The sequence below is a fragment of the Epinephelus lanceolatus genome, chromosome 20 (genome assembly GCF_041903045.1).
Source record: "Epinephelus lanceolatus isolate andai-2023 chromosome 20, ASM4190304v1, whole genome shotgun sequence".
Taxonomy (NCBI): Eukaryota; Metazoa; Chordata; class Actinopteri; order Perciformes; family Serranidae; genus Epinephelus; species Epinephelus lanceolatus.
In genome coordinates this window covers 26659114-26685360 of record NC_135753.1, presented here as the reverse complement: position 1 = coordinate 26685360, position 26247 = coordinate 26659114, and the positions used below count along the sequence as shown (strand labels likewise).

General features: G+C 41.8%; 1 protein-coding gene across 1 annotated transcript; it reads right to left on the bottom strand.

Annotated features, from left to right (window-relative positions):
* Positions 1-890: 890 nt before the first annotated feature.
* Positions 891-21531, bottom strand: ankrd33ba (ankyrin repeat domain 33ba). Its single transcript, XM_033638509.2, has 6 exons — positions 20303-21531; positions 6458-6587; positions 5912-6052; positions 3490-3631; positions 3129-3327; positions 891-2366 (listed from the first exon to the last, which is right to left on the bottom strand). Exons 1-6 carry the CDS (start codon positions 20738-20740, stop codon positions 1821-1823), a joined length of 1596 nt encoding a protein of 531 aa, XP_033494400.1. The 5' UTR covers positions 20741-21531; the 3' UTR covers positions 891-1820.
* Between the last annotated feature and the right edge of the window lie 4716 nt (positions 21532-26247).

The following is a 26247-nucleotide window of genomic DNA, read 5'->3' as shown; positions in this document are numbered from 1 at the left end:
ATTCAGGGCTAATAGGTTTTGTCTCTCTCGTACACACAAACACACCACACACTCATGCAGTATCCTGTAATATGAGCATGTGGTGTATCCACAGGTAGTCCAAAAACAACAGAAATACTAGCAGGAACCTTTCAGAAATGCACCATACTGACTCACAAAACATTGCAAATTGATGTAGTTTTTATTCATGGTCAGCACACTTAGGCTACAGACACTGTCGGCCATGATACTGCGTCGCCAGCAAAAGCCATTTTCATATGAAAGGTTTTCTTATGTTGATGTTAAATATGTTAATCCCACAACCACTTACAGTTTGCTAAGTGCAGCTTGCTCATCTTTTGTTGTCTTCAAATGACTTCCTCTGGGCAGTATCCAAGCAGATTGCCACTCTGAAGTCAATGAAGTTTATTTGAAGAAATGATTCTGCAGCGCCGTGCCCTTGTAACCCCTTAGCAACTCATCACCATGTATATTAGACACACACTCTTGGATGGCACTTAAGCTGCAATCGCCACGAGGAGTTAGGACCGTGAAATTGTGCTCTGAAAAATCCCGACATTGTTATATCGCTGCTCTCCCCGCGGCCCTGTGTGTTTTAAACTCACGGCTATTTTTCGGCCCATTATTTCCACTGGTCTAATGTTAAAACAGGGAGCTGACCTCATGCTCATGCAGGCTGTTTTTATCAGAGGGTCCATATTTTAGGGATTATCGCTCCAGTTCTGCTTGTAGTGTGACAGTGGCCGAGGCTCAACCTTCTGCAGTTGTTAATAGATTAAACACATGCCCCTAATGCTGAGATGTTTTATGAAAATCAAGAGGGGTGTAATAAAAGTCCCATGGTTTTCTTATTAACTTTCAAACATGACTGAGCAACAGTAAAAAAGAAACACAGTTTGCAGAAGTGTTTATTTGTTCACATCATCTGTACCCTGTATACACCAAATCCAATCTTAGAGTCGCATTCATCGCAGTGTGAAGATCCGGGAAGAGTCTGACATTTATTCCCACACTGTAAAATTGAAGTGTTACATCACAACACTGCTTCACATTTCTGTCTTGGTCTCGCACGTTAAGACTATAAAACATAGCTGTTTATATGTCAGTATGTGAAAAACTCCATATTGAATAAAAAAGTATGTCATTGAAAAGCATTAAAATCTCTAATATAAAATATATATGCGAAATACATTCATGGGTTTGTTGTTATAAAGCTAAACAAAATAAGCATCTAAAAATATTGCTGTCAATTGCCATTAAATTTTACATAAGCTTATGTTTAGCTTCCTCAATCACACCCATTAGTATTCTCCACTGAATATTTTTAAGACATCATTCTGTAACGTCTTTAAAAATTCAGTTTTTTTAGGTAGAAAGATGAACACACTCCTGCTGCGGTTACAATCTGAGAGAATGTGTGTCATTAAGTGTCTTCTCCGATACAAAAACGCTGCTGCATTGAGCACCCGAAGCGTAACAAAATATAGACGAGCTATTCATCAAAAAGCAATAAATATGAAAAATAAGTTAGCTAAAAACATTTCAAGTATCAAACCGCCTGGGTATTCTCAGTTTGACATCAAAAAGGACGCCGAGCACTGTCCGCTTCTCATGCTGTCAAAGCTCCGGCAGACATCTTTAAGAGGCCAACTGGCGTCCGTCTTGGAAAGCAGCCTTCAGTCTGCCGTCCTCTTTCAGGAACACTGCTAGGAATTTATATATTGTAGAAAAATATTAAAGCCAAATCTACCCAGTTTTAGTCGGTTCAGATTTAGTCTCTCCTTGGGGTAGTGTACATGGCATCTTCTGAGGCAATGATATTATTTCCTTTTCCCTGCAGCAAGGTGTCTCTTGGTCACAGCTTCCAGCCTCCTCCTCTCGGCCTCCTCCGCTTTCTTCCTTTCCTCCTTTAGCTCCTTATACCGCCACTTTGGTATCTGCAGCAGGTGCCCCCCTCCGTCTTTGGCGCTGCTCTTCCTCCGGATCTTCTCTGGCTCGTAAGTGGGCGTGGGCGCCTTGGACACCCTCACTTTGGGGATGCTGAACCCCGGCCTGACGCTGCTCCTCCTGAGCACCATGTGCATGGGCAGCAGGCTGGTTCTCCGCAGCTCCAGGGCTTCGTTATAAGTCAGCATGCTCAGGCTGGAGCTCCGGTGTCGAGGCACCACACTCTGGGCCTGAAGGCTGGCCCGGCGGTCTGCTGAGTTCTTGGCCACCAGAGTGACCCGGGAGTTCTGGAAGAGTTTAAGATGGCTGTCCACCCTGTCGGGGTTGAGAGAGCGAAGCTCCTTGGCGCGCTGCTGGCGGATGATCTCAGGTACTGCATAGCGCCGTTTGCCCACGCTTGGAGGGCTGTCAGGACACACCTGAAAGAAAATCAACAGTATGTAATGTTATTACTTGTTATAATATCAACATTAGGAGCACTGCAGTGGCAATAATTGCAGTGCTCAGTCTCCCCATTGTTTGCAGTATTGCAGTACTGGTAATCTTGCATGAATAACCTGCTTATCAGATAAGGCTGCCGTTAATTATATCCTTTAATTATTATGAGCAAATCCCAAGAAAAAGCAGAGAATTTGCTGATAAAATAAAGTAGAAATTAGCGCCGGATTTATCCTTTAATAGCATCATTATCTCAGTATAATTATTAGTTTATTTGTACATCAATTCTACGAAACAGCAGCGTTAGAACAACTTTATTCTGCTACTTGATAAGCATGACAACAGACGTAATTTGCACACTGATATGAAAACACGCAGATACTGACTGTTCAGACAAATTTCAAGTCTGTTGAAGGTGGTTTCAACATCGTACAAGAATGTTTGGCTCCATCTGAAGATAAGAAAATGAGCCCTGATATGCTGAGTATGTACAGACACCAGCGGGAACAATGCAGAGGAGAGCAACTTTTAAGACTTTAAAAATCTTTCTTATCACAAAGGGTAGTTACGTGATTCACCTTATCTCGGCTTACGGCACATTTGCAAAGTAATTGTTGGTGTGAGGGAGAAACTGAGGGACGTGGGTGGTGGTTGTTTTTGGATCTCGTCAGATACTGTTTAACGCTGATTAATGAACAAGTGGATAATGAAGAGTAAATACAATCTAGAGCTTAATTACTCACTGTATGGCATGCTACCGCAATCAAAGGGCTCCTCATGGCAGTTGTGACAGACACCATGTGGTCGATGACGCCCTCATCCTCAGGGTTGGTGACATTGGCCATGTTAAAGATGTTCCGCACGGTGTCAGACAGGCGCTTCAGACAGCCACGGGGCTCCTGGGCTTTGGCCACCAGTGATGCCAGTGGAGGCCACTCTAGACTGAGGTAAGCAAGTCTGATATAAATCCAATGTGAGACTGCTTTTCTGTTGCTTGATGCGTCTGTATTATTGTATGTTCTATGCTTGTGTCACTCTTTCAGGTATTGGTATATGTGCGAGACAGGCATACACAGAAACAACATGATCCAGCCATGAGTCTACCTGTATGTATCACAGAACTGGTGCGGGCAGGGTCGTTCCATCAGGCGCGTCATCACCCAGGCAGTTTCATAACGGCCCGTAAAGAAGGCCCACTCCCTGGCAGTGAAGTGGCGGCCAAAGTCCCTGGCATTCAGGGCAGCTCCTGGAAGACACAACGAGGCTGGATGAATATGTTGATGATGGTGGATAAACAGAGATCAGAAGTGAAGGTGCATTAAAGGAGTAGTAGGTAGGAATTAGTGGCCTCTGCTGGTGAGGATTACAGATTGCAACCAGCTGAAACTTTCCCCATATGCCAAGCGGGAACTCCTGGTTAGGATTCCTTCAGTTTTCATTGTTCAGGAGATTTTTACTAGGAGCCGAATCATCCGGAGAGGTCGCCTCCTCTCCAAAACAGACCAGGCAATTAAAACCAATAAAAAAACACACTAAATAAAGTGGTTTCACATTACAAATCAATGTATCTCCAACACAGCTTATAGCAGTTAAGTGGCTAACCCGCCACCTACTAATGTGTGCTCATCTTTTTTCTCTAGTAATTTATGATCCAGATGTTCAGGAGGTTTTTAACGGGAGCTGATTTATCTGCAGAGGTCTCGTCCTCTCCAAAACAAATTTAACTGGAGATTTAAACCAGTAAAAACACTGAATGAAGCCGTTTCACATTAAAAGTCAGTGGGTTTTTTTTTAGACACTGTTTGGCTCTTTGCAGAGGGGTTGCTAACTACGGTGGCCAAAGCAAAAACGCAAACAGGCCTATTTAGAGCCAGTGTTTGGTTTGTCCATTCTGGGCTACTGTAGAAACATGGTGGCGAGACATGGCAGATGCTGTGGAAGAGGACCTGCTTCCTCTGTAGATACTTTAAACAACTAATTTAAAGGCAATGAAAATATAAAGATTATTATATTCATGTGATTATGTAGTAAAGAAAACTTATCTTACTATATAATGACGAAAACTGTGTGTGTGTCTGTTCCACGTTTTTCTCCTCACTGACTTGGTCAATCCATGTGAAATTTGGCACAGTGGTAGAGGGTCATGGGAGGATGCGAATGAAGCAATATTATATCAGTTGGCCAAAGGGGGGCGCTATAGCAACTGATTGAAATTGCAAACTTTGAATGGGCATATCTCATGCCCCGTATGTCGTAGAGACATGAAACTTTGCACAGAGATGCCTCTCCTCATGAGGAACAAATTTGCCTCAAGAACCCATAACCAGTTTTATAGATTTCCGCCATTTTGAATTTTTTGAAATCGATCTCTTCCTAGGAAGTTTGACCGATCTGCATGAAACTCGGTGAACATAATCTAGGGACCAATATCTAAAGTTCCCTCTTGGTAAAAGTTGGAAAACTTACTAAAACTGAGCTTCTATAAGGCAATGAATATTGTGGAGGGCGTGGCTCATCACATAAAGGTGTATAACATCTCAAGGGTTTCACCGATCACCACACAACTTTGTAGGCATATGACCACACATAATCTGAGGGGACCCCTCCATTACTGACCCCATCAAACAAAATGGGGGCGCTAGAGAGCTAATTTCCTATCTAGGCCTAACCGCCATATCGATTTTTACTAAACTTGGTAGATATGTAGAACAGGACGCCTCAAGGTGACTGGAGAAATTTAACTCTAATTGGCAACTGGGTGGCGCTACAACAACAGAAAAATGCTCAAAAATGGCTAAAATGCGACCGATCGCTGTGGCTCCCCCAGTGGCCGAATGTTGTTGTTTTTTTCTAATTTTTGCTATGACTAAGTCATGGTATGGTATGCTGTACATAATCACAGAAACTGTCAGTGTGTCATTCTGTCAGTCAGTCACTGTCTGACGTTTTTCTACTCACTGACGTGGTCAATCTATGTGAAACTGCACATAGGCATTGAGGATTGGCATAGGTAAAAGGTGACAAAGCTACCAATGGGTATGGACTAGTTGAAATATCTTTCACTTCTGCCAATATATTCCCCTAAATCCAACACACTGAGCCTTCAAAGTTAAAATCAAATTCTGACTCTAGCGCCATCTCAGTGATTTGGTGTCAATTTTCTCCATTAGTTTTAGAGTTATGGATAAAGAGAGAATAATCATCTAATAACTAAAATCTGTATCACTGCCAAAACCTGAAAAAAATTCAAATCGTCCATCTGTCCAGCGATTTTACTGAAAATCTGTTCATATTTTTCTGAGCTGCCTTGACAGCAGAATAATGGCAGAGTAAACAACATCTTTTGTGGTTGTAATCAGTCAAATCCGCCTGAAAACTGCCAGAAAACAGACAGTTTGTAAAATCCAGACATATCAGCGACACATTTCTGAGTCATTTGTATCTGTGTTATGGAATCCACACATTTCCTCCCTTCTGACTGCTGTTGAGTTTTGTACATTTGGTGTAATTAGACACATTTTCTCACCTGCCATCATGAGCGAGCGCACACACTCCACCCTGCCCTGCATGGCGGCTTTCATCAGAGCGGTGAAGCCGTGGCAGTTTCTCCTCTCGATGTCCAACCCGGAGTAGTAGTTCAGGAGATAGTTGGTGATTGTGATGTGGCCTTGAAGAACACAGTGACGCACAGCAGTTAATGTAGGTCACAACACACAGTCTGCAATCACAATGTTGGCTTGGAAAAGAGCTGCGAGTGCTCAATCACACTTGTCTGTCATATTTTGGACAGGGTGAGATCCACCTCCATACGGCTGGTCCTTATCTGCTCTCACACAACACACTCATCACTTCTGTTTCAAAAAGCGTAAGTACAGCGAGTGCAGACTTTTTTTATAGGCTCCTCTGTGTGTGTTCGTCTGTGTCAGCATTAGTGCCAAACTGCCTGTGTGTGTATATCTGTATCTGTGCGTGCATGTGTTCAACAGTGCTTTGAACCGGCCTGTCAGCGCCTGTGTGTGTGTAACTAAGCCAGTGTTTGATATGCTGCTGTGTCCATTTGTGTGTGTGTTACCTGCTTGAGCAGCAGTGATGAGAGCTGTGTTTCCCTCGCTGTCCTGCCAGTTGACATCCAGATAGGGACACTGAGACAGCGCTATGACGACGTCTACGTAACCCTGGTAGCATGCGACCAACAGCCCTATCTGAGACCAAAAAAAGTGACAGGAGAGGAGTTAAAAGACAAGGCAGAGGAGGAGAGGTTTAAGTTTAGAATCAGCAAAAATGTTCAGGGGGCGAAAAACTTGCCAGAGGAAGATGAAGCAAAACTGCAGTAAAGTGCTGACATATAGGAAGCTGTACGAAGAAAAATGCGATCACGGCAGTGTCAGTAGAAACCCACAAGACCAAGAGACCTCTGTGCGTCTTTCAAAACTAATATCCTTGAATAAATATGACATCTGTTGTCTTTTCATTGAGGACTGAACCGTCTTGAACTCAGCGGAAAAATGAGCTGTCTCCTCCTCTGATGTTGTTGTGTACTTCTGTGTGTACGTGTCTTCACGCCAGAATACGGACCCATTTATGTGTGTGTGTGGACGTATGTGTAAATTTTAGTCTGCAAGTGTGAGTTTATGTGAGTTTTGGAGTGTGTGAGTGTTGGAAAACTCCTGTAAAAGTTGGGTACTTTCCGGAAGGTGCACACTTCACCAGCCAAGACAAACACGTTTACCACCAGAGGAGAGATGGGAGGAAGCTGTGAGCAGAATTTAGGAACACAGAGTTCTCAGTTGACATATCTTATATACAGTGTATTTATACATTTGTACATGAAACACGTCTCTTAGAGAGATGTCTTTCACTGGATGGCTCAGAGCACAGGTGGATTAATGCTGATTTAGGATGCATGTTTTCCTTCAGGGAGCCAAAATAAATAAATTAGCCAATAAAAGAAGGGATTAATTCACGAGTGGTGCATTCAGAAATACTCGTTCTGAGTACCGGAGCGCACTCTGGCACAAACTGGACCGTTCCTAAATTTTGGGTGCAGACAGGAGTCAGGTTAGTTTACAGGGATCATTTTGAGAAGGTGAAGGACGAACCCAAGGTGATATGTAAACTCATCTTCATTGGTCGACTACAAAGATGACGTATCATCTGAAACATGGAAGTAGCTACATGCCCATTAGCCCACAGCGTCATTAACAGGCGGCTCGCTCAGTGTGTGACGTGCACTTGTAGATAAAATATAGACCTATATTAATGAAGGTTCATTAGTACGGTTTTGTATTTCTCTGTAATGTAGCACAGTGTTAACAATGTTACTGATACTATTCTTTCTCACACCTTCAACTCAAACCACCAAAATATATCATTTAATAATTAAATTAATATCATTAACATGTGGGTGACTAGTCGACTTATGGCCCTAAATGATGGCTATTGGTTGACTAGGAAAATTCTTAGTCGGGGGCAGCTCTACTTCACATATCACCCCCCCCCCCCCCCCCCCGAGCAGCACAGACAATCTATACAATCAGCACAGTTTCAACGTCAACACCCAAGATTAGTGTCACCAATTCGAAATGTTTCCCCTTCTGTTCTTGAGAAATGATGTTGAATAATGGCCAGAAAAGTGTTTTAAGCAGAACATTACGATGTCACAGCGAAGTTGCCCTTTGACCTTTTGGATATATAATGTCATCACATCATCATTTTATCCTATTAGACATTTGTGTGAAATTTTGTCATAATTAATGTATGAATTCTTGAGTTATGGTTAAGGACATGTTTTGTTAGGTCACCATAACCTTTACCTTTGACCCCCAAATTTAAAGCGTTTCATTGTTCAAAGTGGACGTTTGTGCCAAATTTGGAAAACACTCCCTCAATGGTGTGAGATATTGTGTTCACGAGAATGAGACAGATGAGGTCACAGTGACCTTGGCCTTTGACTACCAAAATCTAATCAATTCATCGTTCAGTCCAAGTCGACGTTTGTGCCAAATTTGAAAAATTTCCTCCAAGGCCATCACTGGCACGAGGCATGATAAAAGTGAAAATGTTCCCCAAAAAAGAGGCACACCACCTACATGTTCTGTAATTAATACTTCAAATTGAGCTGAGGAGTTTGTGTTCAAAATGAGAAGCAAAATACACTTTCAAGTGGCTTAAGTCGCCAAACAGTTTCTAGTTCTTCGTTATAATAAATGACTGTACCACTATATTTCAGCTCAGGTTTACTTGTGATATCGTGTGAAGCTGGAGCTATCAAAAAGAAACTGCAACAAAGTCAAACAAACAATGTGTTGTTCATAACAGTCTATTAATTGGCAAGCAAGCGGATCCTACAGGGACTCTTAATTAGCGCTTTATTAAACCCAGGTGTGCTGGAAAGGTCAACCAGTCAAAGCTACTCTGTCAAAACACACGCCGATGGTGCGTGCATCAGATGAAAGACAAATATTTATGTATTCTGCTACAGGTGCCTGCTGAGAGTAATCAAGGCATAGAGCGGGGAGGCATTTTCATTTAGACCTTGTGTTTCTAGGAACAAAACAAAACCCCAACTCTCTTACACCTCTTTCATTTTCAGCTTTAAAGGCTTTTTCAGGTCATGAGATTATGTCATAACCTAAAAGAATACAGTATGATGAAAGTGCATGTGTGTCCTGTGTTTTTGACATGGTGATTAAACAGAAGCAATATCTAACAGTCATCTCCTAAGGACAGATCACAGGATAAAAATATGTATTTAACCTATCAGATCTGTGCCATAAAGAGTTAAAAAATCAGACGTGAGAAACAACCTTTGCAGGTAGGAGATGAGTATTTTAGCTAAGTTGTTATACTTTGTTCCACCTGTGATATTCCTTGATTCGCGAACCTACTTCTGTAACATGATGTTCTCCTCATAGGAGGCAAGACTAAAAACTAAAAGCATCAAGTAGATTTAATGAGTGCTCTTGAGCACACTGTGTTATTTCGCTAAATTACTCTCTCAGACTCCGGTGTTGATGTCATCAAAAGTTCTCTCTCGCTGAAATGAATAAATATAATAATGTCTGAGGACTGGTACACAGAGGGCCTGGAGGTTTAAAAGAAGACTTGCAAAGTTGGTGCCAACCTCCCCCATATCCACCTACTACAACCCACACACACATTATACTGACAGGGTGTGCAAGGATGGTTATATGTGCATCTCCACATACTGGATTCTAAACAATATCACCACTCATCAAAGTCGAAATATAAGATCCTGCCTACACTCAGTCTGGACCCTATTTTCCCATGTGTTTGTGCCGAAGTGACTAATGGAGACAAGTTTTCAAACTGGTTCAGTACTGAGAGAAGGCTTCTGCAAAACAGTGTAACAATGTAATCCCTACAGGAATTGTGCACTGTCAGTTTATTTCCATTAAAAGTTCTTGTTTTTGCCACTGACACACTCAGATTTTTATTATAAGTGTCTGGCAACATTATGGAAAAGACCCTGCAGGGAACTGAAACCTTGCCTTTTGCTGATCCATTTTGTTTGTTAGTGTGTGTAATGAAGTCACACTCAGGGGAGAAGTCTTTCCTAAACTCTTGCGGACTTTTCCACATTGTTGAAATCAGCTAAATATTCAGCCACGGCACTGAAAATCTTTTAGATAACACTAAGCTACCCTCACTGCACTCGTACACAACACAGTCTTTGCAGCTCAAGTCACGTCTCGGGACGTTTCAGAACAAGACTTCACCAGACAGGCCTGATCAAGAGCAAAGTAAGGAAAACTTCTCATTTCTCTGTGGGGTCGTTTTCATAATGTTATCAGACACCTCTAATAGCAATCTGAGCCTGTCAGTGGCAAAAACAAGTACTTTTAATGGAGATAAGTTAACAATGCACAACCAAAAATTGTCTATTCGTCACTTGGTGCTTTCAGACCTAGAGTTGTCTTGCTTTGGTCTGAATCAGGGACTAATCTTGTTACTAAGTTGCATAATTGCCTAGAGTTGGTTCGTGTTCTCACGGCAGCATTTACAAGCGGACCAGATCAAATGCCTTGCGCGAGAAAGCTGCTCTTGATTGGTCAGAATTTCCATGCGGGAAAAATCCAGGAAGTGAACAAAACGTTGAAGAAGAGTACACTTACAAGATAAATGTGACACTTTCTAATGTCACAATGGAGGGACAACTATGCAGGTTGATTTTAGCGCTGCTCATCGTGGACTATATTGCTGTCATTGTTCATTTTAGTCAAACCATACAGTTTGAAAACAAGGCGCGGCTCCAACTAGAAAACAATGTTTTGATGCATTGGATGTGCTGAATGTGCATATTAAGGCAGTACAGGAGGAGGTGCACATTAATAATCCTCCAGGACTGTAACATGCTCATGTTTAACCCAAACAATGTGTCATGTGACTGCAGTTGGTTCAGATCCAGGTCAGAACACGTTCTCACCTCAAATGAACCGCACCAGGGTTCGTTTGTAACCAGACTGAGACCACCTCCTAAAGAAAGTCTTGGTTTGGTTGTTTTGTTGCACACCCGAGTGCAATTGCTGTGTTCACACCTGCCCAAATGGACCGCAAACAAACTTGAGTTTGCTTGAACCGAACCAAACAGGGCAGGTGTGAAAGCACCCTTACACACAAAAACATTGTAAAACAGGATACAGGTTGAAAAATACAAAATTTTCCCTTAAAGTTCTTTCATCAGGTTGCAGAATGTTTCAATCATCCTTAATTAACCAGGATAAAAACGATGTCATCATCATGTTACCTCATGTGACCAGTTTTCCAGTCACACTTTTGAAGACAAAACAGCGCCAATATTCTGAAAAAATGTGATGGTCTGATAAATCTGTTTATAGTTCATGTGCAATAGATGTTTGTTCACCTGTACGACAAACTGGAACCTGACAGTGTAAAGTGGGAAAGGTGGAGACGGCGTTCCTGCAGAGTTAACTGCTGGATTGTCTGGAGGAAGTTCACGTACACTGGCACAGCTCCAGATTGCTCTATCTGGTTAGACACTCGCATGTAGACCTTGTCTATGTCTCCCTCTCCCTCTCACATACACACACACATTCTTGGCAGGCCTCCAGCCCTGCTGTGTTGTACTTTAGCAGCATGCCCTGCAGCATGTCTGGAGCAATCTCAGTCGTCTGGCAATGTCCTATTTTCTCTGTGAACCTTTTTCGCTCACGCACAAGCATTTAACTTCTTTTCTACCCTTCTTCTCTTACGCTCAAGTGTTCATCCCTGTTTGGAATATGTGTTACATTTACTGGGCTCTGGTGCACTTCACCAGTGGCCGCTGGCGATGTTGGTGACTGAAGAGAAATGCACACGCAGCATACAATTGCAGGGACGCGCATGAATCGAGAGAAGGCAATCATGTGCTACACAATATTACCCACTCAATGACTAACTCTGAGGCTAAAGGGATAAAAATAACAACACTACCAGGTAGCTCAACAACCCTGAAACAATCAGGAGAGGCACTTCCAGAGAGGGATGAGTGTGTGTGTGGCACAAGTGTGTGAGATAGGGATACAGTAAAATGTAAAGTGAGACTATAAGCACGACAGAGATTCAAATCCTCACCGATGGTTTTTGGGAGGATTATGAATTTTGTATGTAGGCCAGATGAAGATGCACAATATTTTAAAGCTTTATTACTTTATACTGATGGATGTAGACATATTCTCTCCCTGACTGTAATCTCCTCTCTTTATACCTTCATAAAATCAGTTTTCTACCTCATGAGTCAACGAGGAACAAAACTTCCCTTTGATGGAAGTGCTGTTTCTTGACCTTTTCTCTTTTACTGGCTTGTAAAGTATTAAGTATATGTTTAAAGGCAAAATGCCCTGTGGTGTGAAGTGGTATTTTTCTGGCATGCTCAACATGCTCCTCTGAATTACACAAATCTAGAACACGTCTAACATAACCGGAATTTAAGCTGTAAACATTTGGGAGGATCTGAATGTTGCTATGTTTTAAATTTTCAATTTCATTTTGTTGACAATTTTGACCTAATAAACGAATAAAATATTTCAAAATTTGCAAAACTGAATTCTAACTTCATTTAAACCTCAACTAAAATGTCTATTTGCAATCAAGGTCAGTGGGCTCTGATGTACACAGACAAATTCTGGCCAACTTATTTTAGCCACACAGACAAACAGACAAAGACACAAACACACACTCACCAAGTAATCTGGGGAATATCCAGAGCTAGGAATAGAAAGGCTTAGCCGTATCAGTCAGCGACACAGAGAGAGAGAAAGGGGGGGGGGGGGGAGACATGAGTACGTATGCGTCTACAGCTGATGTGAGAATGCTGTAATAATTAGCTCCAATGAGGATGACACCACACCCAGTGTGACCCTTAAAGTTCCTTACAAACACACATTAAATACAGGTTTCCTTGCCAGTGTTCAACCATGTTATAATTGCATCTTAATTGCAACATCTTCTGATGTGTAGCATTAGCCCTCCACGCTAGAGCAACCAAGAGCCTGCTTCCCTCGTGGGTTCCCCAATGTGACTTCTTCAATAAACCAATCTAACTACCGTCTTGTTTCCTAAATAAGGGCTTACCCACACTGTATTTTTTTACTTCCAAATAAGTACCGGCCGAGGCTAAATCCTGCAAACCATCCGAGCAAGCAGACAACCTGCATCTCTACGGCCTGCGTAAGCCCAGAGTGAAACATTCGTTTGGCATTTTACAGTACATCTTTGTGTTCAGGGACACACACACACACACACACTGGCGGGCAACACACTCTACCACCCTCAATCGCACACACCAGAAGCACTGACGTAGACGCACTGGGCCGTGTTTCTGTCAATAGCCTCCCTGTTAGCTGTGTGTTTCTGTCTGCAGCTGAGCGTTCACACGGCTGTATCAAATCAGATGTGTATGACTGTCGCTTTGATTTTTCCACTCATCTGTATTTGCTAGCAGCATCATCGTGCTCGCTACCATCTGTGGTGCCAACTTTCTCTCTCACCCCGCCTGTGCCTCATTTAGTCCGCCTGCCTGTCGGCCTGTTGGTCAATGTGTGTGTTGGTCGGTTGTACTTTCTGCCTGTCTGACACTGTGTGGTTGACTTTGTCGCACTGTATATCTGCCCTGGTGCGTCAACTGATCTCACCCTATTTGGAAAATTTGATTGTGTTCAAGAGGACGAGTGTGTGTGTGTGTGTGAGAGAGAGAGAGAGAGAGAGAGAGAGAGAGAGAGAGAGAGAGAGAGAGAGAGAGAGAGAGAGAGAGAGGTAACAGTCAGGCAGGGTGGCCTGGCCTCATTTAAGTTGATTGAATTCTGTGTGTGTGTGTGTGTGTGTGTGTGTGTGTGTGCTTATTGAGTTTTCATGTGAGCTTGACAACTTATCCAATTCACTGCAGGGGCGACACACACACTGCCCGGACAGGGTCAGAGGTGCCTGAGGACGCTGATACATTAATATATATTAACATTCAGAAGCAATAACCCTGACGTTTACAGACTTGCACTCATCCTTTACTTTTCACAACACAGCACCAACAGTTTGTTGAATTCGTACCCAGCACATCCGCTATCACAGTCACAACACTGAGAATATACAGTCAGGACGCTGACACTGACAGCCCATGTAATTACTGTGCCGTAATCATATACAAGGAGAATTAAATACACGTACTTGTGACCTACATAAAGGCTTGTCATTAAGTTTCTCGCTAAATTTAGCATTCGGGCTTTGTGAGTTTAAACGTGGAAGGCTTCTTCCTGTCTTCTGAGGATGCAGGAGGAAGAAGACTGTCTGTTCCTGTCTGGCTCATTATGTTGTGATCATGATTGCATTTGATCAAGTTTCAGCATGTGCGCTCGGAAGTGGAAACTATGATTTTATTGCTTTTTTTAAAGGCTGGATTGAGACAAGAATTGGTTTGCTACAAGATTTAAATAGGCCTCTAAAACATGCTGGAAAAAATAATATCAAAGTTATGGATGCTTTGGTGCAAAAATCTACCGTTCCTATTTGCCATATCAAAACACAAACCTCTTACGTCTTACTTTATCCACATCCCTTAAAAATAAACTTGTTTTATTGCTCAGCAGGTAATAAATGTACCACTTGAACTATCATTAACCTCAGTCTGAGGGTTACTTTCCTGTGCTGGCAAACATCCACTTTGTTAAAGTACCTTTATGAAAAACACAGACTCCCTACCAGCTCCTGGGCTGCCGCTCTGCAGCTGAACCTGACCTCTGACCTCGCTGTTGAAGGGGACCACATACAACAGAGGAAGCAATTTATTATGTGTCAAATAAGAGGCTGAACCAGGCAAATGTACGTCCTTTGCCGAGCCTGATTAGTTCTCCAAATAGTGGACAAAACGTGTATAAAACCTCCTCTATTCAATTGGCCTGATGTATCAGCGTTAATATTAAAGGAATTCTTCACCCCCAAAATGAACATTTGTGTATCAGTTACTCAACCCATGTTGTGTTGAAAACATTAAGAAAACTTACACTACTTCCCACTTTCTACTCATCAGTAGGGGGACAGACTACTGCGGAGATTATGTCAAATTATATTTACAATATATGGAAGTATTGCATTGTGTATCAGTAGAAGGATTGAGGCAACTCAAAGGAATACTTCACCCCCCAAACTACCATTTGTATATCAATTACTCACCCTGTGTTATGGTGAACTAAGAATCCAAAAACTGAAAGAATTCTTAAATCGAACTCATAGGTGACTGCGTTTGACAACTATATCGAAACATCTGTTAACAGACTCTCACATAACTTGTGCAGTATGATCCAAGTCTTACTTATCCATTCGTATGCTCAGTGTCTCTCACGCAACAAATGTATCTATGCTAGTAGCAGTAATTGTACCTCGCTAAACATGGGAGCTGCTGGTCTAACACTGCCTCCGTAAGTTTGTGTGTTATTATGTGATTTTCGTGTCCTAAAGGGCTGGTCGCTGTTTCAGGGTGCCTACAGGTATCAGACAGTTAAATGTAATGCTTTTTAGGACCAGTTCCAGACACCTTTTAACCAAATTTAGGACAGATTTTTGGACCAATCTTGTTTTACTTATTTATATGCGTATATGTGTGGTCTTACGCAGAGGTTATTAGAGTGAGTTAAGTCAGTCTACATTTTGCCAACAGTTAAATGCAAGTGTGAGGTAAAATGACAGTATTATAGTTTTTTAGGTTTTTTTGGAGCCTATCTAAACATTGTAAACAGACTGCAACCACCTGTAGCATTAACAGTACTATTTTCACGGTGCATTCCCGTCCGTACACTCTATACGCCCTTTACTTCCCACAACATCTACTACGTCACACCTACACGGCCACCGTCTTAAAGCGAAGGGCTGGCCGGTAACAACTGTGAATATGACAAGAAATGGTGTGAGACCGGGTTTGGCAACAGGTCAGTAGCCTACGTGCTCCATTCTATTAAAATGGCCCGTTCGGTTGGTATTCGGATAACTGGGGCTTTACTGTAATACTATAATGCAATAGCACCACCCAGTGGTGAAACCCGTTTACACGAAAAAAATTACCCACTCTAAACTTTTAGAGATTTTTGTACACGAACTCACCCCTAATTAATGAATGGATAAATTAAATACGATAAAATGTTTCTAGTAGTTAAGCCCTCACAAATTCAATTTTAAGACTATTAAATGATTTTTACTGTTGTAACGTTGAATTTAAGACATTTTAAGGACCTGTAGACACCCTGTGTTCTTGTCAGCGTTGTATGGCTTTAAACTGAAAATAGACAGGTTTCACTTTAAGTTCAGTTCCCTGTTGAAAAGGGCCGTCTGTTTCTTTTTCTTATGTCAACCCTACCATTGATAAACAATACAATACTTCCATATATTGTAAGTATAATTTGACATGACCTCTGCTGTTGTCTTCCAAGATTAACAAATCATTATCGTGAAAATCCCCTGCTGATGAGTAGAAAGGGAAAATAGCGTGTAAGCTGCATTTGGCCAAATCCAAGCCTGGGATAACACCCGTTTGTTTTGCACATTACATTGTCAGGCTGTCTGCTATATTAGGCGGTTGACATCTGTTTCAGGATGTTGTAACACACACACACACACACACACACGAACTAATGAACTTAACAGATTCATATCAACATGTGTTTCCAATGGAGGAGTGGCCTAACCTGTATTGTGTACGTGTATGTGCACATCCCCGAGGTCACAGGGTATGGCAAAGCAAATGGCGAATGTTCTAGCACACATCCTGGTTATCTATGCAAACACATAACTGTCTGTCTCTCATGGCTCATGGCTCTCATGTGTAAGCATGTGTTTCGGGGACTCGCATGTCATGTAGAAGAGAAGGAAAAAATCTTTACATTCCGATGATGTCATTTCTACTCTTCTTTCCCATGACCTCATCAGTAATTACATACATTCACAGAAGTACTGAGGGAGAGGTGGTGTGAGAAGACAGTGAAATAGTAGAAGGGACAAAGAGAGATTGGGGTAGCCTTCAGGATAGAGACACAGCTTACTGATGCAAGGTCAGTAGGATGAGAGCACAGAGCAGCTGGGAAATTTTCAGTGGAGAAAGTAAATGAGTTAAACAAACTTTCTCCCTAAGCAGCGACAACTGCACTCCAAATGTGTCTACTGGAGCTCTTTAGTTGGCAATGGTAGAAAACGACAGTTATCTTCCATATGTGAAGGCAATAAACTGTGTGTTGGTGATGAGAAAAGTGGTTTTTGAGCTATTCTCTTAATAAAATGCAAAACAATTAAAGCTACAGTTGGTAGGCTAACATTTATAAAAGTAACCTTTTGTCATATTTGCTGAAACTGTCACTACATCCACACTGTGGTACACGAGGGATGTTCCTCCTCTTCCTCGTAGTGCTTCTAATGGCATTTCCTAGAATCCACCATGGCTGAAGGAAAACAACCAATCAGAGCCCTAGCAGCTGACAATCATGTCAATCACTGAACTGCTGTCAAAGTGCTGATTGAATATGAATCAGGATTCTGTTACTGCATTGCCTATTTGTCCCGTCTGGTGTTTTCAGTAACATATTCTAGTGTACTGTTTAGCTGTAAGATAATGCCAGGTTCACACTACACGACATTTTTGTCTGTTCTGCTAGTCACTACATCAGATTAGGCAATTGTGGAGTCATAAAATCGTGCCGTGACTCGACCAACAGACATGACAGACTACATGTTGGTCCACAACCAATCACGATGTGCATGATGTCATCGGGTTATTCCTGTCTTATTTTTATTATTGTTACGTTTAATTATTATTTCAGTCACTGTGTCTGTTCATGTGTCATCTGAAATGTTATTGTAGTAAAGTAAGAAGCACCACCAGATGGCAGGAGCTACATTTGAAGTACTTTATGCAAACATACAAGTCACTGAATCCTCCACAACAAGTTCCTGCAAATGTTTCACAATAAAAGCCTATTTAGAAAATGCAGGGATTCTCTCAGCCGAGGTTATAAGGGTTTTTTAATTTGAAACAGATACAGGAAGTGCTGAGTTTGAAATGATGGTGCGATGCATTAACTTTATCGAGGCAAACGTGAGCGGATAAAAAGTAAGAATATGAAAATACAGAGGAAATAATAAATAACGGACCATCTATAATGTAGTCTGTGTCAAATGAAGCTGGGAGCCTCTGCAGCTGTGGTGAGTAAAAGCCCCGCCACTATTTTTAAATGTTAGTACTTTATGTCTGTCTCCATTATGAAGAAGTAACATTGTTTGCTAGCCTGATGCTAATGGCAGTACTCAGTGGCTTGCTTAAGTGCCTCTGCTGTTTGATGCCATCATTTTTCCCTTTTTACTCTGTTGTGGTAACGTCCCTGGAGGAAATATCAAAAAGGCTGTGGTGTTGTCATACAGTTGTCTGCGGCAGCTTATCGCCCTGTGTACCTATTGGTCAAAATGATGGCTGAGACAGGAGAAGTCGTGAACGACAAAAAGAAAAACAAACATGATAGACTTTCTGTCGGAACATTGTGAGGCGTCCCAGACGTAGCGTTGGCTGTCGTCTACCATGACACACTACACGAGATAAAAACGATGGATTATCGTGTACAACACTCATTGTCAGTCACGATCCGAGCTGACACCATATGACGCTGCATTGGGCTATAATCGGGCTGATATCGTGTAGTGTGAATCCGGCATAAGAAAGCCCACTCCGGCCGGTGGGTAGTGTTTCAATTTGGCTTGACAGTTTTCAACATGGCGGCTGGGTCACAAACATTTTCATTTTACAGCTAAACAGTACACTAAAATATGTTCTGAAAACATTTGAGGTGAGATATAGGCGATCCAATCACAGAATCTTGATTCATATTTGATCAGCGCTACCTTGTTTGACAGTTTGATCGCAGTTCACAAGCAGTTCACTGACATGACAGCTCCATTAGAGACTCCTCAGCTGTCAAATCTGACTGGCTGCTTGGTGAAGTCTTGTAAATGCCATTAGAAACACCACAAGGAGGAGAAGGATCATGATATTTCTTCACAGATTATGTCTCGTGTTGTTATATCATGTTAAGTTATTGTTTATAGACGTTACTTACTCTAGCTTTAACACTAATACACTGAGTTACAACAATAAAAGATGTGATTCCTCTTCAGCACAGAGCTCTTTGCCAGCTAATTCAATTTCTATTGGTGAAATGTCCAGATAAATGAAAACTAGTGTAGCGTTCCATCATTATGGATTTATCTCTTTGCCCTGGGCTGCAGTTTTTTGGCAGCTAGGAGTGAAGTGATGCACAAGGTGTGAAGGGACGCATGCTTTGATTGCACTGCAGATAAAATGTCCAATGATTTTCCAATGACTCCTTTGCTAAATCAACTTTTGTGAAAATATATATATATATATTTGTTGTAATTCAAACTCAGTGGACTGAAGTCACACATAAATTATAACACATTGCTGCCGATAGCAGTGTTTGATGTAGGTAAAAGTCACTCAACAAACAGGCACTGCTACCTCCCTATTGTGGAATTTATGGCCTTAAATGCATCTTGGGCCATTAGCAAGACTGTTCAAAATGCTCTTAGACACACTGATGCCATCATCACACTGCGAGATAATGTGTTTACTCACGTACTCCCACAAATTCACTCCAAGTCCAGTATAAGAAAAAACAGTCGAACAAACGCTCTCATGCATGTTCTTGCATGACCACACACATACACACCCTCCCTCCTTCCCTCTTTCTCACACACACACACACACACACACACACAGAGGATTGTGTGTTCTGCTAACTGTGAGAGACTGGAGTGTTTTTATACAGCTGGAGGTTGCTCATTCTTGCAAACCTGAGGTCTGTCAACACACACACACATACACAAGACCTGTCAGAAAATACAGCTTGGTGTGAAGGAGGATTCAGGATAAAAGTGTGAGGGTATTATAGAAATATTGAAAACATTTAGAAGACTTAAAATGGCAACCTAGAATATTTGATTGTTATCGATTGTTGCAATGAAGTTTCTGCCTTTTTCAATACTGGTGTGATAACTATTTTCTGTGAGGCCTGGAAGTAGGTAAGTAAGCCACAGCAGCAGGCTCTAGCTTAATTATTTCAATGAGTGTGAGCCTCTTAAACTAAAGTAGTTGCGCTGGGACAGAAAGGTGATGAAGGCCATTAAGTTGGAGATGGGCAGTTTACTAATACACAACATAGTCTACATTTGGGGCCCCTAAACCACTCAATACTCACTGTATAACCAGAAATACTATGAGATGTAATTGGAGAGGCTTGTCCCTCACATTAGTCTGAGACACAAGTTTCCATGTAGTAACACTGGTGTCAAAGCGCACTAATGAGTGTTAGGTACTTGTGTGAAGTTACTCAAATTGCTCCTATTATGTGCTCCATACCCTGTTGTTCCTGTCCTTCTCATTGACCTCCTCCTCCTTCACTCCGTGCCGTATCATTATCCGGACGATCGTCGCGTTGTTCGTGCAGCACGCCTGGAAGAAAGACAGCGGCTCCGGGCTCTCCGGAGACGGCGTGCGCTCCGAGTCCGCGAACACATCATCCGGCGGGTAGAAGGAGTCGTCGGACGCGATGCTCCGACAATCCTCCAAGTCCTCGAAGTCCACTTCCTCGAATACATCATCGTCTTCCTCCCCTCCGTCGTCCTCTTCATCGTCCTCCTCGCACGAGCCCAGGTAGTCCTCGTCGTCAGAGTTGGACAGCGGCTCCTCCACTATGGTCGGGTGGACTTGGCTGACTTTCTGCCGCTGCTGCTGGAGCTGTTTGACCCGGACCGACGATGCGCCTCCTCCATCCCTGTCGTCCGTGATCAGCACCATCTAACCCCCGAGCCTAGGGCACCGTCCTCGGGGTAGAGTGCAGCCTGGCACGCGGGGCGCGGGCATGGGACTGGCTGTCTGTCCAACTATCCAACTATCTCGCCTTAAAAGTCACTTACATCACCGAAATTACGCAAACTCCTTGACCTGCGGTGGCTTATAGACTAGTTGCGTTGCGCGTGTGGTTACCTATCAGTCATCTCCGGTGAGTTGCTGACATTAACCCCATCTGAGCCGTAAACGTCCCTCGAAGTGAAACCTTCTTCAGCGCGCCCCAAAAGGAAAGCGCGTTGAGTTGTAATCACAGTTATCCGGTGCGAGCGCACATGGATGGGTTCAGGTTGCGAAAGTGGAGCTGCAGCACAAAGTAAAAGTGCTGTGCACACGACCGTCCCATGTAGGGCGGAGAGACACGGCAGCCTGTTAACCTACAGTCGCCTAATCCGATTAGATGGGACTGGGACCTCTCTCTTCTCCACCCCTCTCTCCCCGTCTGTGTACTGACAAGAGATTAATTCTACTCTCTCTGCTGGACACAACCCCACAGTGCCCATACTGAAACATTAATATTCTTAGGATGGTCATATAAGGAGGTTCAGTCCAGTTTCATGCAAGTACAGCATCAGAAATGACAACAAAATAGGCCTATCATGTATTTTCTCTGTATCATATTTGCTGTTTCTGTAACAATCAAAGTAGACGGTAGTTAATTGGTGACTTCCTGCCTGTTCCTGTGAATTAGTCTCTAATCTAGCCTACATTGTGATGGTGTGACAAATGCTTTGGTTTCTGTGTCTTTCCACCAAGCTTTTGTGGTTTCAACTGATTCTGAAACCAAAATAAAAAAAACCCTATCTCCCTCTAGAAAAAAAATTCCCCCATGTGTGTGAATTCACAGTATTCTACATGCTATAACTCATGGGGAAAACCAGCACAAGTGTCAGCCTGTAATGAGTCATCTGATTTGAATATCTACAAGGCATCGTTTTACAGTAAACTAATAGGGCTCGCCAGTGTTCAGGCTAATAAGGCAGATTATGCTCAAATGAAGTGATTAGCATTATTAAAATGATTGCAGCGGCACATGGGTTACATTTTCCATATATGTGATATGATTGTGAGATAATTTATTTTACACACAGCCTCAGTGCGTTCAGTTCAGCCACTACGCTCCCTCTCTGTCTCTCTCATTTTCTTGGCCAGTGGCCAGTTGAGATAATAGAGACATAGATTGGGCTTCATTACTCGGCGCTCAGCTACGGAGAGAGTTAGGCCTGCGTGTGTAACCGGTTTCCTCTCATGGAAAATTCATACTAATTTGCAGGGAAAGCAATGTCTTTCATCTAGTGTGCAGTAAAAATGAGCGACTGTGAGGGCTCAACCACAGAGAAGCTTCTCAAATCTAACAGTAACCCCAAAACAGGCACGGGCAGATTCTGAGACAGTGGGCCCCCGAGCACAGACATGTAAATGGCCCCCCAAAACCTCACACAGATGTTATATCTTATAGTAGTTTAACCTGTGTTTGTTGTTGTTTTGCATCTCTTGGTAGTCCCTGCACATCTCCCTGTGATTTTGTGTCTCTTTGTAGTTGTTTTGTGTCTCTTGGTTGTCATTTTTTTGTCTCTTCATAGTTGTTTTGTGTCTCTTCATAGTTGTTTTGTGTCTCTTTGTTGTCATTTTTTGTCTCTTCATAGTTGTTTTGTGTCTCTTTGTTGTCATTTTTTGTCTCTTCATAGTTGTTTTGTGTCTCTTTGTGTCCACTTTGTTGTTATGTGGTGTCTCTGTGTTGTTATTTTGTGTCTCTTCGTAGTTGTTTTGTGTCTCTTTGTTGTCATTTTTTGTCTCTTCATAGTTGTTTTGTGTCTCTTTGTGTCCACTTTGTTGTTATGTGGTGTCTCTGTGTTGTTATTTTGTGTCTCTTTGTAGTTGTTTTGGGTCTCTTTAATGTTATTTTGTGTCTCTTTGTAGTCATTTTGTGTCTCTTCATAGTTGTTTTGTGTCTCTTTGGTGTTATTTTGTGTCTCTTTGTAGTTGTTTTGTGTCTCTTTGTAGTCATTTTGTGTCTCTTCATAGTTGTTTTGTGTCTCTTTAGTGTTATTTTGTGTCTCTTTGTAGTCATTTTGTGTCTCTTTGGTGTTATTTTGTGTCTCCTTGTAGTTGTTTTGTGTCTCTTTGTAGTTGTTTTGTGTCTCTTTAGTGTTATTTTGTGTCTCTTTATATTTGTTTTGTTTCTCTTTGTGTCCACTTTGTTGTTATGTGGTGTCTCTGTGTTGTTATTTTTTGTCTCTTTGTAGTTGTTTTGTGTCTCTTTAATGTTATTTTGTGTCTCTTTAATGTTATTTTGTGTCTCTTCATAGTTGTTTTGTGTCTCTTTGTAGTTGTTTTGTGTCTCTTTGGTGTTATTTTGTGTCTCTCTGTAGTTGTTTTGTGTCTCTCTGTAGTCATTTTGTGTCTCTTCATAGTTGTTTTGTGTCTCTTTAGTGTTATTTTGTGTCTCTTCATAATTGTTTTGTGTCTCTTTGTGTCCACTTTGTTGTTTTGTGATGTCTCTGTGTTGTGATTTTGTGTCTCTTCGTAGTTGTTTTGTGTCTCTTTGTAGTCATTTTGCATCTCTTTGTACTTTTGTGTCTCTCTGTAGTCATTTTGTGTCTCTTTGTAGTTGTTTTGTGTCTCTTTCTAGTCACTTTGCGTCTCTTCATAGTTTTGTGTCTCTGTAGTCTTTTTGTGTCTCCTGTAGTTGTTTTGCGTCTCTGCGGTCATTTTGCGTCTCTGTGTGGTTTTGTATCTCTTTGTAGTTCTTTTGCATGTCTTCATAGTTTTTGTGTTTGTCATCATTTTGCATCTCTTCGTAGTTTTGTGTGTCTCTGTAGTCATTTTGTGTCTCTCTGTAGTTGTTTTGTGTGTCTTTGTATTCAACTTATGTGTCTTTGTAATTGTTTTGTGTCTCTTTGTATCTTTTCTGTGTCTCTCTGTTGTTGTTTTTTGCCCCTTTTCATGTTGCTGTTTTGCATCTATTTGTAGTTGTGTGTGGTTTCTTTGTGGTTATTTGGGCTCTCTTCCTGGTCAGTATGTCTCTTTGAGTGACATTTTGCAGGAGGAGGCCAGGGGGCCCCTGACACTTGTGGCCCATGGGCCTCTGTCTATGCATAGTCAGCCTGTTGTTCTGTAATCCATCCATGCAAACGAGGAACTAAAACTGAAACAGGTGTGATTCATGGTTGCGAATGCATGGCTTTGGAGTTTTGTGTAAGAGCCACAGTGTCTAAATGCGACGATATTCAGCTTGACAGCCAGATTTACAGAGATGCTCCCTTTTCTGTCAGTAATTAATAACATCAGTTTGCTGACATCACCTGCTGTGGAAAAAAACAAGTGCATAACAGTCCCCGTGCGTACCCATTATTATTTTACCTTCATCTACCCCCCGCTGAGAGCTCTGCTCTCCTGTGGGTCCTCCATCTCTATGGTATCAGTCTGCTGCTGTGTGGGTGACAGTCAGTGTTAGCACTTCCACATGTAAATATCAATTTCATTGTCTGGTCAAGCTGCAGACACAAAGCTTCCTTACTCACTTCAGTAAAATTCAAGTCAGGGAAAACATCTTTGGTGAAGTCAGGGTTAGAGTAGAACTTGTTTTCACTATATTAGATATAATGAACCTGGCATGTAACTCACAGCTCCCCCACTTATCCACTAAATGTCCTGCAGCTCTCAAGTGTGTAGATTCTGAGTCCCTTAGCTTCAGCATCATTATAGAAGATGTCCCTTGAGCAAAGCAAATTGAGGTTCCCTAAATGTTTTCCACATTTAAGGATGCTCAACTTGCTTTGCTCTAGGGACACTTATGCAAAATGACATGAAGGCCAGGGGCCAGTTAATAAACAAACATTTATAATATTTACCAGTATAATAAATGAATTGCTTGTTCTCAGCATTTCAAAGTTTGCTGTCCTCACTCGTCTTCACCAAGAGGCAAATCCAGTGGCAGCAGCGACACACAGGTCAGGTGGACACAGGGCGCTTCTAGGATTTGTGGACTTTCAAGGCTTAGTCCAGACTTCTGTCGGGGGCTCTGGGGGAGCCTCTCTTGGCATTTTGTCCATAAACAAGCAGTATTTTGCTGCTTTTTAAACACACCTAGGCACCTTTTTAACATTACAAAAAACAGTAAAAATTCCCAGTGTGAATCAATTTCTTTTCATTGTGAATTAGAAAATGGTGGGCAGGCTACCTTCCTACATCCTTATATTTACTAGATCCTTGCAGATGTAACTGGGGTAGGCAAAAAATTAGAAATACCTCTTGGTTTAACACAATACAACTCAAGAAAACTACAAGATTACCATCGAGTTGAATCCACATCTGAATATAATAATAAGAACCGAGCATTATAGTAATCAAAAAGGCAGATTTTATTGCAGGTCTGTTGTATTGGGCTGCATTACTTTTAGCTTAGTGGACCTAATAAACTGGCAGCTGAGAGTCTTTGAAAAACAATTAGTTTAATTAGGATATTCACAGGTTATTAAGAACTTACTGTACAAATATAAAACCTGATGCATTTTATTAGAATGAAAATGAAACATTTAGTTCAGTTCCTCACATTATATTAATTTCTGACAATAATGTATTCTGTAATCAAAGTTATGTTCCAGTTTTACTCTCCAGCAGCACAACCAGGGCTGCTCAGCAAAATAAAGCTGCCATAAAGGCAACAATTTGCTGCCAGTAAAATGAAATTAGCAAATGCTGCTTGGTAATAAAGCACTGCTTTACAGGATACAACTGAATAACTAAAGTCAATTAAATTTTGGAAATGACTAAAAATTCTAGATGCCTCAATATTGCAAAATGTAATAGAAAACACTGCAAAGCACTTTACAGTAATACACAAAGGCCAATCCATGTTTTTTTAATATTGCTCAGTGTCATTCCCTGTCTCACCTTTTTTTTTTTTTTCACATCAAATGATGTTTACACAGCAGTTTTATGAATCCAAATAAACCACTAGTGCTCACAGCGGTTTATTGACACTCCAAGTGGGGCTAGTGGGCCACATTTAGCTCTGGCAAAATGGAGGGAAATGATTAATACTGATGAAGAAGACTGGTGGTTTATTTAGGATGAGAACTCTTAAGCTCCACAAGTACTTTCACAGGTTCATTTCAGGTCCAAGCCAGGGTCTGCGACACAGCTGGTGGGAAATTTGTGGTTCATTCAAGCACACTGCATGGGGGCAGATGCCTGCTGATATGAAGACTTGATCCCAGATTCCCTTTCCATATGTCCTCGGTACAATGTGTCACTTGCTGCTGCACTGCAATATACAGAGATACTGGAGAGTACGGACAGTTTTGTTGCGTTCACAGTGATGTACATGCTTTTACCCTCTGTGATGTGCCCATGCGAGACTTAGACACACTGTAAATAGCACAACATGAGCAACGCCATTACTTGTAGAGTCAATTGCATTAGCTCAGCCCAGGCTCAGAAGAAAAATCTAA

Coding starts and splice junctions, on each gene's coding strand:
- ankrd33ba (XM_033638509.2), bottom strand. CDS start 20,740: ATGGTGCTGATCACGGACGACAGGGATGGAGGAGGCGCATCGTCGGTC. Junction 3,632..5,911: donor GCGCTCGCTCATGATGGCAG/GTGAGAAAATGT, acceptor TGTGTCTTCCAG/GAGCTGCCCTGAATGCCAGG. Junction 3,328..3,489: donor CAGTTCTGTGATACATACAG/GTAGACTCATGG, acceptor TGCTTACCTCAG/TCTAGAGTGGCCTCCACTGG.